The 14650-nt window shown below is 40.3% G+C and overlaps 1 protein-coding gene across 1 annotated transcript in view; it reads left to right on the top strand.

The window, feature by feature from the left end:
* The window catches only part of dnah7 (dynein, axonemal, heavy chain 7), a 132523-nt gene that overhangs the window by 93735 nt on the left and 24138 nt on the right, over positions 1–14650 (top strand). The window contains exons 52-58 of the mRNA XM_038282877.1: positions 2273–2365; positions 2554–2730; positions 2825–2986; positions 3067–3267; positions 3354–3515; positions 5544–5729; positions 11615–11752. Of these exons, the coding sequence (XP_038138805.1) occupies positions 2273–2365; positions 2554–2730; positions 2825–2986; positions 3067–3267; positions 3354–3515; positions 5544–5729; positions 11615–11752 (1119 nt within the window). The remainder of the gene's footprint in view (positions 1–2272; positions 2366–2553; positions 2731–2824; positions 2987–3066; positions 3268–3353; positions 3516–5543; positions 5730–11614; positions 11753–14650) is intronic.

Genomic DNA, 14650 nt, shown 5'->3' on the forward strand with positions numbered 1-14650 from the left:
GAAAGCAATCCCTCACATTAAGCATGCTTGGAGCGACAGTGGAGAGCAAAAACTCCCTTTTAACAGGAAGAAGCCTCCAGCAGAACCAGGCTCAGTGTGAGCGGCCATCTGCTGAGGCCGACTGGGGTTCAAGGAGACAGAAGCAGAGATACAAAAGGAAACTGTAAAAGGCGGCCCCGCCCAGGAAACACACAGCCAGGCAGACGAGCTCCGAGCCAGCTCCCATGTCAGAGGATGAAGAGAGCACATCCAGCCAGTCACAGTCAGAGAAACAGGGCTACACTGAAAAACAGGATGGTGTCACAGCCAAACAGGAACAGACCAGATGAAGCTACTATGAGAAGCAAAGAGAGCAGAGCGTTAGACATTGAACTAATAGATTCTGCAGAGTGGGAGAATAGAGATAGAATGAAGCAGAATGATGAAAAAATATAATATTCTAATTGTTGGAGTGTGGTGTTTATTGATCAATGTCTCACTATTGTTCAGACTGTAGTGCTCCTGTCTCTTGTGCTAAAGCTGCCTTTGCTTTCAGTTAGCCTGAGTTACAGATCTTGTTTTTTTTCCACCGGACCCCATCACAGTTGCTGTAACTTATCTTCATTTCCTAATTCTTTTAAAAAATCTCCCTCATTGTTTGGTCGTCTTTTTCTCTCCTCTTTGCTGTCCTCCACTGCTGTCTTTTCCCTGGTTCATCTTTCAGGTTTTCTTCCACCTGCCTGCAGTTTCCTCCCCCTACAAACCTTTCACAGTTTCAGACATATTTGTTTCTTACAGCGTTATTTACTAAATTTAATTGCGTATGCTGTGTTAAAATACAAATTATAAATTTCTGATTTCAATGAATAAAAGGAGACAGGGGTGTGAAATATGGAGGATAAAAAGTGCCAAAATTAAATAAATACAGCATTAAATAAATAATTAAATGTGTCAATAATTAATTAAATGTGGAATTAAATAAATAAATGTGTCAATAATTAATTAAAACCATGTCACTAATATAAAGTGCCACAATTAAATAAATAAATACAGCGATAAACAATTAATTAAATGTGTAATTCAATAAGGAATTAAATATATAAATGTGTCATTAACTTAATAAAATACGTCTTAATTTTATTTAAAAAATATATATAATTATTTCAGTGTGCATTTAATTATTTCATGGTCCTGTGTCGCAGTGCATCGAACCCATTAAAAGAATCTGTCAAACTCACCCATCAAAGTTAGGGGGCGGTTATCTAACACCTGATTGGTCACTCTGCACATTAAGGCGAAGCAAATCGATTACAGAGACTCGATTCGCGTTAACCCCACCCCCTAACTTTGATGGGTCAGTTTGACAGATTCTTTTAATGGTTTCGATGCACTGCGACACAGTACCATGAAATAATTATATATTTTTTTTAATAAAATGAAGACATATTTTATTAAATTAATGACACATTTATATATTTAATTTCTTATTTATTTAATGAATTACACATTTAATTAATTGTTTATCGCTGTATTTATTTATTTAATTGTGGCACATTATATTAGTGACGTGGTTTTAATTAATGAATGACACATTTGTTTATTTAATTCCACATTTAATTAATTATTGACTCATTTAATTATTTATTTAATGCTGTATTTATTTATTTAATTTTGGCACTTTTTATCCTCCATAGTGAGACAGTGGAATGGGAATGATCTACCGGTTTTATTCAGAGGACACAATGCTCGTAGACAAGCCTCTGAATGACAAAGCACCTAAAATTGACGGGTTTTTTTCATTAAATGCCCCCCCCCCCCTCGCATATGCCAGTCACATCTATGCTGTTTGGACAAAGGAACATCTGGTGAATCACTGTGTGGTGCTTACATTTCAGCTGCTGCACACACCCCTTTACACACACCCAGTCTGATCTACAGTATAATCAACACAACCATCCACAACACTTCTGTCTAATTAGGTCTACTTTGTTCCAGTTGTAAAATTCACATCAATTCAATCTGGAATATGAGAGCAGCTGTTCAACGTGCGCACACATTTACCACCACCCACCCACACACACACAGATGTTTTAACAGAAATTTTACAAGGTTGAATTAAAGGTAAACGTGTTAATGATCCTCCTGTGTCTAAGAAACGTCGGTGCATCTTCATGTGTGAAAAAGTGATATCCGTCTTACGTTCCGTTCTCCCCAGCCAGTCCATACGACATGAACGATATTTAGAGGCATAAAAACACCAAAGCTGAATGTTTTGTTTGGTGAATGTTTGCAGAACCCCCATCAGACTCCGTTCCCGGGTATGTGGCAGGAGAAGCTGAGCCGCTTTCAGAAGATGATGGTGATCCGTTGTCTCAGACCCGACAAGGTCGGTCACTCTTGTGAATAACACAATCAAATTCAGTTTGTTTATATGGCAACAAGTCGCAACAGATCTCATATCAAGACACTTTATAGAGATAGTTCAACCAGATCATTCAGGCAGATTGGTTCAATGTTTCTATCAGGGAGATGAGTTTAGGCCAAATGTTTGAGGTTCTGATGATCTTCCCCCAGATTGTCCCCATGGTGCAGGAGTTTGTATCAGACAATTTGGGCCAACCCTTCGTCGAACCTCCGCCCTTTAACCTGAGCACGGCCTTCACTGACAGCCAATGCTGCTCTCCCCTCATCTTCCTCCTATCTCCCGGCTCAGACCCAATGGCGGCTCTGCTTAAATTCGGAGATGAGAAGGTATGGACCAGTCTTAAGTCAGTTGTTTGTATGCAGGATGGAACCACATCTTCTGCAGCGGAGCTATAAAATGCATTACTGTTTGATCTCTCAGGGCTTCTCTGGTAACAAGCTGACGTCCCTGTCTCTGGGCCAAGGACAGGGGCCCATCGCCATGAAAATGATTCAGACAGGCATTAATGATGGCACCTGGGTGGTTCTGCAGAACTGCCACTTAGCTACTTCATGGATGTCAACACTAGAGAGCGTTTGTGAGGTAAAAAAACACATATCCCCTCATTCTATTAAACCTGCTCTTTGTGCATTCTTTGATTCATGTTGTGTGACTCTGCTCAGGGACTGGGACCAGACACCACCCACCCAGACTTCAGACTGTGGCTGACTAGCTACCCCTCCTCCACCTTTCCTGTGACCGTTCTCCAGAACGGAGTTAAGATGACCAACGAGGCTCCGAAGGGCCTCCGCTCCAACATCGCCCGCTCCTTTTTGATGGACCCTATCTCCGATCCAGAGTTCTTCAACAGCTCCAACAAGCCGGTCGGTTTGTGGGCACGGTTTCTTCCACCCTCAGCGTGGTGTTTCTCTTAGAAGAAGCCTCATGTTCGTGTTTGTCCCACGTTCAGGCTGTGTTCAAGAAACTGCTGTACGGCTTGTGTTTCTTCCACGCCCTGACCCAGGAAAGAAGGAAGTTTGGACCTTTAGGATGGAACATCCCTTATGAGTTCAATGAGACGGACCTGAGGATCTCTGTGCAGCAGCTGCACATGTTCCTGGAACAGTATCAGGTAGCTACAGTTATGCTACATTCAGACCGCACACAGCAGAGGCAGCAAAAATGCTTCATTTTTGATGGTTGCACAAGTTTAGTTGTGCCGCGCGGCTGAAGCATCTTTGCTGCTCCAGCTGCTCAGGCTAAAAGTGGGTCCGATGCGTGTTGGACGGAGCTACCCTATCCTCTCTTTGCCTATAACAATGGCAGCTAGTTTTAATATGTGTTTAAGTGAGATGGGTTGACCTGAATACTTCATCTGTTCCAGTCACTTCGCTAAGATTACCATCCTGCCTTCAAATGTTATTTCGCTGTCGGAGCCGCTCAGACCCCAGTGATCTGTCACTAGGAACTAGGGGTGTAAATCACATCCATCATTGCGATTCGATTCAGTATCGATTTCCTGACCCAACGATTCGATTATTATCGATACTAAAGAATACACTACGATACGATTCGATTAATCGGTTAATTTTTTATTTTTTTTAAGAAACAACAGCAAATAACAGAAGTAGAAAAGTTGCATCAAAAAATACTGCAGAAAATGAGGTCAATGAGTGCAATTCAATATCTCGGCTCCAGACGTCCCGCCCCCTCCACAGACGCTCCGCTGCTCCTCTCCCAGATTGTAGCTCACCGCAAACAGTGCCGCAGACAGGAGGCCGGCTTGTTTTGTTTTTATGACCGAAATTGCGGAAAACAACTCGTGAAGTTTGACCCGCTAGAAGAGCGAGGTGCGTGAGAACGCTGGGACCCTTTTTCCACCTGGATCTCCGCTCTTTTTGGCCCTCATGTCCCTCCGTCGTCGGACTAAACTCGCCCCCACTTCCTCTCCGCCTCGGCAGTATCTAGACCCACAGCGTGTAGCGCAGACCACGCTTCAATATTGAGCATAAATCAAAAATGTCTGCGTCAAGCTCACTGCAACACACTGCTGTAAGAGTATAACCAGGAAGCGAGGTAGGAGGGCAAAATATGTTTAGTGCCACCGCAGCACGGGAGGGAGATTTACGTCCAGGAGCAAATGGATAAAAATAGACCGGAGAAAAAAAAAAACATGAATCTATTCTCTTGCGGACGAGTCGATGCTTCCGATCGTCAGCTGTTGGATCGATGCATCGATACAAAACGATTATTATTTACACCCCATTCAACAGCAGCCTATGGCCTGGTTGCCTCTTCACGGTTTGCTGCTACTGTTCGCGGCGGCTGGAAGGCATAATCCAAGCTACAGGCACCATAATAATAAAATCGACCATATTTGCCGGCAGGTTTCGACATTTTAAGTTAATTTAGGCATTAATAAAATGTTTCAGAGGAGTGATCATAGCGCTCTGCATCAGCAGTGCTGTGTCTGTCTCCCTGCCAGCTCCCAGATCAGCTTCTCTGATTGGTTGATGTAGGATGTCAAGCAGCAAAAGTTCAATTTTTCCAACTCAAACAGCTGCTTTTGAAACGCATTGCGAGCCTCAGATGCTAGGAAGCCAGTGAGGCGCCGCTTCAGCTGCTCAGACGCGCTGCAGGACCTTTGCTGCGCCAAGATGCGCGTCAGCCATTGACTTTGCATGTAAACTAGCTGCTTCTGCTGCCTCTGCTGCATGCGGTGTGAAAGTATTAGAGATATAAGAGGGGTGTTAATATATAGAAGGTGCTGCTTGACTCAAGTATTCTCTTTCATTTGACATTTTTCAAGCCCCTCTTGACATTTTCCTACAAACACTCAAGCACTTGCACTTCTGCAGCTGTTTTAAAAAATGAAGTGTTAATGAGCTCTTTTTTGTTGCTGGTGACATTTCCATGCTGTAAGTGAAAGCTCCTCACTGACACCTCCCCTAGAAAATGCCACATTGGTTACTGCCTCGCCGTTCGCTGGGATGTCACGGCTCTCTGAACCAGACATTCTGTCCTTTGGATCTGCTTCTGAACAGAGTATTTGCAAAATGAGATTTGAAGTGATGGAGTGATGTTTGCATGCGTTGAAGTCAGCCATGCTGCTTGTTTTCCTGCTGTGGTTAGTGAGTAAATGATGTCCTGTCATCTTCAGGAAGTCCCGTTTGATGCCCTGCGCTACATGACTGGAGAGTGTAACTACGGAGGACGGGTGACTGATGACTGGGACAGACGAACTCTGCGCACTATCCTCTCCATCTTCTACAATTCGCACATAATAGAGGACCCTGACTATAAGTTTGATGCCAGCGGGCTTTACGGAGCACCACCAGAGGGCGATGTAAGTCAGAACAATCAGCTGATATCAGAATAAGTCCCTGAACAACTCACTCCAATCTCCCAAGGGTCACTGCTCATCGTTTAAGGAGGTAGCGGGTGTCAATGCCATGCAGTACCTCCCTGTTGTCAAAGGAGGGGGCCACTGAGTTCTAACTTACTTTTTTGGAATGATTATTGAAATAATCGTCAACTAATTTAATGAACGATGAATCGTTAACTGGAGTATAGAGACTCTAAAACATGCCTTTACCTGACAGAGCAACTCACCTAGAGCAGTAATTATACCAAGATTGTAAAAAAAAAAAATTTAAACATTTTGCATTTAAGATAAAAAACATTTTTGTATGTGTAACGCTTGTTAAAGGCTAATGATAAGGAACTGACTATATAGATGTAGAAAGGTGTTACCAGAAGAGGGTTCGTTGAGGAGCCCGAGGTGTGAATAATCACAGAGACAAAAATAAGGTTTAACTAGTTTTGTATTAAAGTGGCCAAAGACAAAAAACAAAAAAGCAAACACACAAACATTAATAACAAAACAGTATTTGATTAATTGTCCCCAAGGTTCAGTTAGGTTAGATTGTTTAGTGTTCATAAGCGCAAAGTCCATACGCTATGGTAATCCAGGGTTGAATATAGAATAGTTTTTATCCTTATAGGAAAGAGAGTCTGTATCCTACTGCACGGGTAGAGGTCTTAGCTCGCCATCTTCAGTTGAATTAGAAAAAAAGAAAAAGTTGTTGTGAACCAGGTTGTAGTGAGGGTGATGTCCTTTTTCTGGCATAAAAAAAACCTGACCTAGAATGGTCAAAAAAACAACAAATGAGCAGTTGTTCTTAACCAATGAGATCTGCATGTATAAAATATGTGTGCATTAAATTTTGGAACACATTTACACATGCAGATAGTTTTCCATATTTACACATTTTACCAATATATATACAAACATATATATATATATATATATATATATATATATATATATATATATATATATATATATATATATATATATATATATAGCTATAACAAATAACTATATAAATAAATAAATAAATCGTTTAACAGATTATCACAAAAGTTTTAGATACTCAAAAACACATTGTAATCAAGTGCACTTTTTCCCATAAATCATGAATATTCAATGTATCAAAAAAAAAAACTTTTCCAATTAAATTACTTGAGCAGAGAAAAATACTCAAGCAGATCTTAAGTTCTTAAGTTGCGCAACAAATTCCACAAGTACGTAGCTACATTCAATTATTTACTTAATTTTCAATGAGGTAAGAGGAAGGAAAAAAAAAACTAAACCTCATTGCTTTTCTAATGATCCAGTCAAAAGCTGGGAAAAAAAAGTGCAAAATGAAGCAAAAGTGCAAACAAAAGGGGCGCTTCTGCTAAACTAAAATGTAAAGCACAATTCGGCTTGAATGTAAATTAAAAATAATTTATATTAAACAAGTAGAAGCGATATTTTACACACTACAAACGTAGTTCAAAATTCATAATAACGCTGGGACTCAGCGCGGCAAGGAATTAAGTGGAGGCAGCGGTACAAACAAAAGACGCAAATCGCGGAATATAAACTTAAATCTAGCCGCTGCAAACAAAATAAATGACCCGAATCGGAGTTAACAACTCACCGTTGAAGGGATGACAAGTTGATCTCCGTCTGTGTAGTGGTATTATTGCAAGACAACATGAGCGGTTTGGCCCAAGTTGTGAGAGAGAAGCGAGTCTGTAAAAAGTTACGCTTGGTGAGTAATTACACGATGTTAGTAAACATTAGGAGATTGGTTTTGTAGCGTTAAAACACTCACCCGAAAGACAGGTTATAATATTAGATCTTTAGGAAGATCCAGTAACTTTTTTTGAGACGAGACGCCAACAGAGCATGCAACAGCCACAGGTGGGGAATGGAGGAGGGAGTGGCACTCTGACTCCGCAGGTAAATAGAGTTGGGGTGATGTCGCACAGGGCGTGGCCCGTCAAATTAAAAGGACTTAGGAGCTGAGGGCTACATATGTCAAAATTTTCAGAATCCAGAACTCCTCAAGTGGAAGAATTTTAGTTTCGCCTGGTTTAATGGTTGCAAAAAGTCTTCTTTAAGGACCCTTTATCTAACCAGTTATTTATCAAGTAATCAAAAAATATTTGATAGATCAATCGATATGCAGAATAACCGTTAGTTGCAGCCCTACTATTAACTTCACCTTCACATCATATGTTACTTTGACTCTGACCAGAAGCAGATTTAGGAAATCTAGGGCCCTAAGCAAAGACAGGCATTGGGCCCTCTGAATTGAGAACACAACACATAAAACAAACCCCTTATACAGATAGAGAAATGTTAATAGAAAAGACATTCTACGTTTTGTCCCTCTCTTCTTGTCCCTTTTCTTCTTGTTTTCCTCTCTATGTTTTGTACTCAGATGACTTTTCATGCTGTCTCTAAAGGAATGAAAGATTTTTTTCCAAGCACTAAGCTCACTTAGCTGATTGCTCCTTCCTGTGTTTCCAAAAAGGCGAAGGCAAAAGTAAATAACCCAGTCCTTCTTTTCACTGTAGACAAGCCATGATCAGCTTCTCTGTTCTCCATTTTTCATTTGGATGAAATAATAGCTGCATGAATCATGACAGCAGACAAGATAGAGGAGAGCAGGAGGCGGGGTTACCAATCTACTTGCTCTGGAGAGCAGAGTTCGCTGCTTTTATATGTTGTTTCCAAAGTCTCCACTAGCAGGAAAAATTCGCTGGATTTGGCACTAGGTGCTTTTCTGTAATCAAAGCACTAGAGGGGTCTGAAAAGTCGCTAAATATAGCAACAAAAGCACTAAGTTGGCAACACTGCTCTTCACATCATTTGTTTTCAAATGGTTTGCTGCTGTCTGTTTGGACCTTTCTGAACATAATGGACTGATCCAATATGGTGGACACTGAAGGGGTTTGATCACCACATTGATCACATGTGGTGATCAAAAGCAACCAGAGAGCCTCAGTATCCGATAGTGTTGACAACACTGGGAGTGTGTTTCATCCTTTATACGGGAACCGGCCTCCAAAAGTCTTCAAAGTTCTGGTAAAACACCAGCTTTTTTTTGTGTGTTGAGGCAATAGTGCATTCTTTTATAAAATGTGCCGATCTCCAGTGCATTCAACTGAAAAACAACTACATCTGAATGAGTGAATATAAAGATGAGCAAACAGCCCCGCTGCATAAATGTGAACACCATTAACTGATACTAGTTTAAGGTGACGTTCACACAGCAAACAATTTGACATAAATCTCAGTTTTACCCATATCTGGCTTTTATCTGCCTTTTTTTTACAGCAGTCTGAAAGGAACTATTTCAATCTTTCCTTCCTGTTAAAATCAAATCACTATGAAGACCCCTAGGGGACATGAGGAATTTTTTTTTTCTTTTGTGTTCCCTCGCAAAATTTTGCGTTACCTCACAAAACCTTTTGTGTGAGAACGCAAAACCTTACTTCGGTTTTCACAGATTCACAGATTCGGACTTCCGAGATCAATAATAGGGATGTAACGATATTGACATTATCACGCTATCGCGTTGGTAAACGTGTCTCGATATCGTCGTGGTTGGGTTACAATAATAAAAGGACAGGTGTCCGTTAAAAAGCAAGAGGATTAAACACAGTCCCGCAGAACAAATCATTGTTAACTACATAGACCATGATCCTTTGCGCTGCGTCGTCATACCAACCGTTCCTAAGCCAATAGGATTGCACGCGGATTGCACGCTGTCCTCACAAGCTCAAAGCGAGCTAGCATGGCCGACCGCGATAGTTTTAAGAATGAAAACAACAACCCCAAAGTTGAGATTGTGCCAGCCCCTGCAGCTTTTAGGTCAGATGTCTGGAAACATTTTGGTTTTGCTGTGTCAAAAAACGCAAAAGGAGAGAAGGTGGTGGACAGACAATGGACTATATGCAAGCACTGCCACAGTAAACTGCGATACAACACGGGAAACAAAAGCAATATGCAAAGTCATCTGACGACTCATAATCCAGAAAAGTTTGCAGATTCTCTCACAAAGAATGTCCTGTCCGGTCAAAAAACTCTGAAGGAGGCTTTTTTTTTCTTGAAATGTAGCTCTTTTGATCTTTCTGATGAAAAATGTGAACATAAGCTAAATGATAGGTCAGTGTTTTAAAAAAAAGGCTTTTTGACTATTTTATTTAAGTTATGTTCCTAAATACCAGTTTAAAAAGGCTGCTTTTACTTGCCTTGCACATTTAAACCTGACTTAACTTGATATTTGTTTGCACTTAAAGGGATTTCCCTATTGTTTACAATTGTTCTGGTTGCTTCTTAACTTGAACATTATTCACAGAATCAACAGAATATTGATGTTCCTGACTACAACTTGCACTTTAAAAGCACTATGTGATCAGCGTTTTATGTTGTAATGATCCATAAACACAACAATAAATTACCTGTTGACTGAAAAGCAGAAAAAATGTCTTTTTCTTTGCTACTATGATCACAAACACTATCGTGAGCTATTTAACAGTACCGTGAGCTTTTCCACAATATCGAAATTGTATCGTACCGTGAGATTTTGATATCGTTACATCCCTAATCAATAACTCTCGTTGTTGAAACACAAATGGCGCCTCTTTCATGTCCTGATAGCACAGACTACGTATTACAAGAATCAAAAAGCGTCATTTTCGAGAAAAACGAGCCGTTCTCCGAGCTGGATGTATTACATTGATCTCTATGCACAGGCAGCGGCCAGGCGAGTGGTTAGGGACCGTCTGCAAATGGTAAAACAACAGAAAAACGTTGCAAATAAAAATCGATAACTCCACTGCCATAAAGTGCAGAGACTCCAAAATCACCACACACACCAAGGGGCTCCTGGTGATCGCATTACAACAGCTGGTTCGGAAAAATACACCTTTTTTTTAGTATTTTTTTTGTTATTATTAAGCATTAATATCATCCTATTTTAATCAATAGCTCTGTGATTATACAGTGCAGACACTCAAAAATCATCAGACCGAGAGACTCCTGATGATCATACTACAACCGCTGTTTTTGAAAAAGACACCTTTACTTATTTTTTTTAGAATTCTTTTGTTATTATTAAGCATTAATATCATCCTATTTTGATCTATAACTCTAAGACTACAGTGCAGATACTCCAAAATCGCCACAAAAACCAAAGGACTTCTGGTGATCATACTACAACAGCTGTTTATGAAAAAGAGAACTTTGCTTATTTTTTAGATTTTTTTATTGTTATTAAGCATTAATATCATCCTATTTCAATCAATAGCAGACACTCAAAAATCGCCACACACACCAAGGGGCTCTTGGTGATCGCACTACAACAGCTGGTTTGGAAAAATACACCTTTACTTATGCTTAAACAGAGGAGTGTAGAGCCACAGTAGACATGTTAGATAATCAGCTAATGACCATCAGGTAAACTAAGCTCTGCCTGAGCTTTAAAAAACTCAATAAAAGTCTGGAGTTTTTCAAACAGCCGTAGTCCCTGACCCAGAGTTCGCCCAAACTGTTGATGAGCCACCTTTAAAAAGTCATCAGCAGATAAAATGTGTGTAATAAGGCACAGCAGGCAGCCTCTGTCACTGAGGGCTGATGGATCTGTTAACACAGCGCAGTCTACGGCGAGCACCATTTTATTTGGCATTTTGTTCTGCGGCGCTTCACCCCCCTCCAATCCCATCTTTTATTCATGAAGTCACATTTACATATTCATTAAAACAAATGTCAGCAATCTTAGGAGCGCAGTTGTTTTTCAGAGAGGGTTATTACTGCAGATGTTTTCTGATGTTGCATTAAAATGTCTCCTCTTAGTTAACCCCCTGCCCCGCCTCCCGTCTCTGTTGCAGTACAACAGCTACTTAGAGTTTACAAAGTCACTTCCTCTCAACCCGTCACCGGAGATCTTTGGCATGAACGCCAACGTAGACATCGCCAAGGACCAGGCCGAGACGCAGCATCTGTTTGACAGCATCCTGCTCACACAGGTAACGACACACCCAAAGCTGAACCATCAGGGCTTGATGAACGTTTCATCACCCACCAAGTATGCAAAGCAGCATTATTAAATCTAAGGTTTGTGAGTTCAACACCTGAGCATGAGCTGGAAATCTAATGCAGTTTATATAAAATGTATCATCACATCCTTTTGATAGATGGAAAAAAGCATCTGGCAGTGGAGTTTTGTACAGGACATGGCCAGTTTAGCTTTTAGTCTTAGTTTATGAGTTTTTTTACTTCTTGAACATGTTTTTAACATGTTTGAAATTAAAGCTTTAGTATTCCAGAGGCAGACTTTACCAATTTCAAACAAGAAGTATGAATGTTTACATTTGATCACTGCTGCACTTTAAGAAAATGGAAATGTCATGAGAGCTGTACGTTTTGTATAAACTCTGTGGGTACAAAATGACAATAAATGTTGTCTAACTCTGAGTCACTACTATGGTGGAAACTTGAATTCAGTTTTTAGTTTGTTGCAGTTTCCATTGGTATGAAAGCCTTAAAGGAATAGTGCACCCAAAACATGATTAGCCTTCATTTTCTACTCACCCCCATGCTGAACAACACTCTGGAGTACTTTTTTGATATCTCAAATGCATCTGGAGATCTGGGAGGCTTCTTGCTGTGTGCTGACATTCAAATAATGGAGGTCTATGGCGCCCGAGGCAGAAAGGTCCACAAAAGTCCACAAAAAACGTGTCAATATTCCTCCATACTGCTCGTCCAATGTATTCCAAGTGTCCTGAGTGGGTAGCGTCCAGAATTTACTCGAAACGAAGTCATTTAGAATGTTTTTAGAGCATAAACAGTAGTGTATAGGATTTCCTGAAAGCACGTTCACGACGCTACGGAAACCGCGGCAGACCAAACCAGATGAAAGTGCGCATTCAGCGTCTGCTCTGCCGATAATGCAAGCGTAGAAGAAGAAATGTGCTGTTTACCTGTTCAAAGAAAGAAACAACGAAAGAAAAATGTCTGAGGACTTCAGTGTTGAGGAAGAGCATGAGTTCTTTGCCGAGCTGAATGCGCACTTTCATCTGGTTTGGTCTGCCGCGGTTTCCGTAGACTCGTGAACGCGCTTTTAGGAAATCCTATACACTACTGTTTATGCTCTAAGAACATTCTAAATGACTTCGTTTCGAGTAAATTATGGACGCTACCCACTCAGGACACTTGGAATACATTGGACGAGCAGTATGGAGGAATATTGACACGTTTTTTGTGGACTTTTATGGACCTTTCTGCCTCGGGCACCATAGACCTCCATTATTTGAATGTCAGCAGACAGCAAGAAGCCTCCCAGATCTCCAGATGCATTTGAGATATCAAAAAAGTACTCCAGAGTGTTGTTCAGCATGGGGGTGAGTAGAAAATGAAGGCTAATCATGTTTTGGGTGTACTATTCCTTTAACTTGAGTCGAAACATTCTTCCATTCATTTTTTCCACCATTTTTTGTTGTTTATATTAGGGGTGTGGGAAATAATCGTTTTGGTGCCCATTATAATATCGATCTTTCACTTCTTAGTATCGATTTAAAAAAGAAAAAAAATGGTTACATGAAACATTGATGGGAAAATGGGCTACCTCTGCACCCCCACTCTGGCAGAAAGCGCTGTGGAGCCCTTTAACTGTGCGTGCAGCACCAAATCTGTATTTGAGGCAGTCACAGTGGAAGAAAACCCCAAACAACATGGATAATAATACCTAATCAATATTTTCTGATGAAAATACACAGCACTTGCTGTTTTATCTCATCATTTGATTTTGACAGCTGGGGAAAATATGACAATATATAGTGATACTGCAATATCGTGATAATATCGTATCGTGACCCAAGTATCGCGACATGTATCGAATCGCAACACTCATGCCAATACTCACCTCTAGTTTATATAGGAGCTGGCACTCCTTTATTGATCTCTATCCTAATGTATCTTAATGGTGATGCTAGGCTGGTTTCACAATGATGCTGATGTTCCAGCAGTTTCTAATTCATCAGAGTCTCCATCTAAACTATAGCCTGGAACAGCAGACTGAAATACATGGAACATAAATCCGTCTGGTAAACAGAGGTTGACACCGGCCAATAACAGCGAGAGTGGCAGGTTTGACGCGTCCCTCTCAGCGCCTTTCTGCTTCCCTGCTTGCATAAACCAGATCATCAGCACTCCTTTTCCCTCCAAAAAAGACATTTCAATCCAGCGCTGCGTGGTCCGAGCCCGTGACATCATCAATGACCCCTCACACCCCCACCATGGACTGTTCTCCCTGCTTCCCTCTGGGAAGAGGCTTCGTAGCATCTGAAGCAGGGCCAGCAGTTTCTGCAACAGCTTCTTCCCCATTGCCATTAGACTGCTGAATGTTGAATAAAATGAAGGTAAAAAAATAATAAGAAGAAAAAGCGCTAAATGTTGGGAAACTGTAAATCATATCTCAGTCTTATGTTTACATTTGATCATCATGTTTACTTTTTATCCCTTTAAGAAATGGAAATGATAGCCGTACTGAACGAAATTTCGTTTTGTATACACCCTGTGTGTACAAAAATAACAATTAAGTCTAAGTCTAAACACCAAGATGGCAACTGCAATCCTTTTCTGATGTCCTAAGTGAGATTCATCTAGTGTTAAATCATTTCTGTGTTATTTCTTTTAAAAAGGACGTAGTTTTATTTTTTAATTATTATTTTTTTATTATTATTATTATTATTATTATTATTATTTTTCTTTTATAAAATAAAAAAAATAAATAAAGAAAAAGAAAGTAGTTGCTATTTACGGCTTGACAAAATGTAAAAAAACAGAGCATGTCACATTGAGTTTTTGCATCACATCTGTAGTTATCTGATTGGTTCTAACCTGATCAGGCCGACCTTTTAGTC

The sequence above is a fragment of the Cyprinodon tularosa genome, unplaced genomic scaffold, assembly GCF_016077235.1.
Source record: "Cyprinodon tularosa strain WSP-4 unplaced genomic scaffold, ASM1607723v1 ctg189, whole genome shotgun sequence".
NCBI lineage: Eukaryota > Metazoa > Chordata > Actinopteri > Cyprinodontiformes > Cyprinodontidae > Cyprinodon > Cyprinodon tularosa.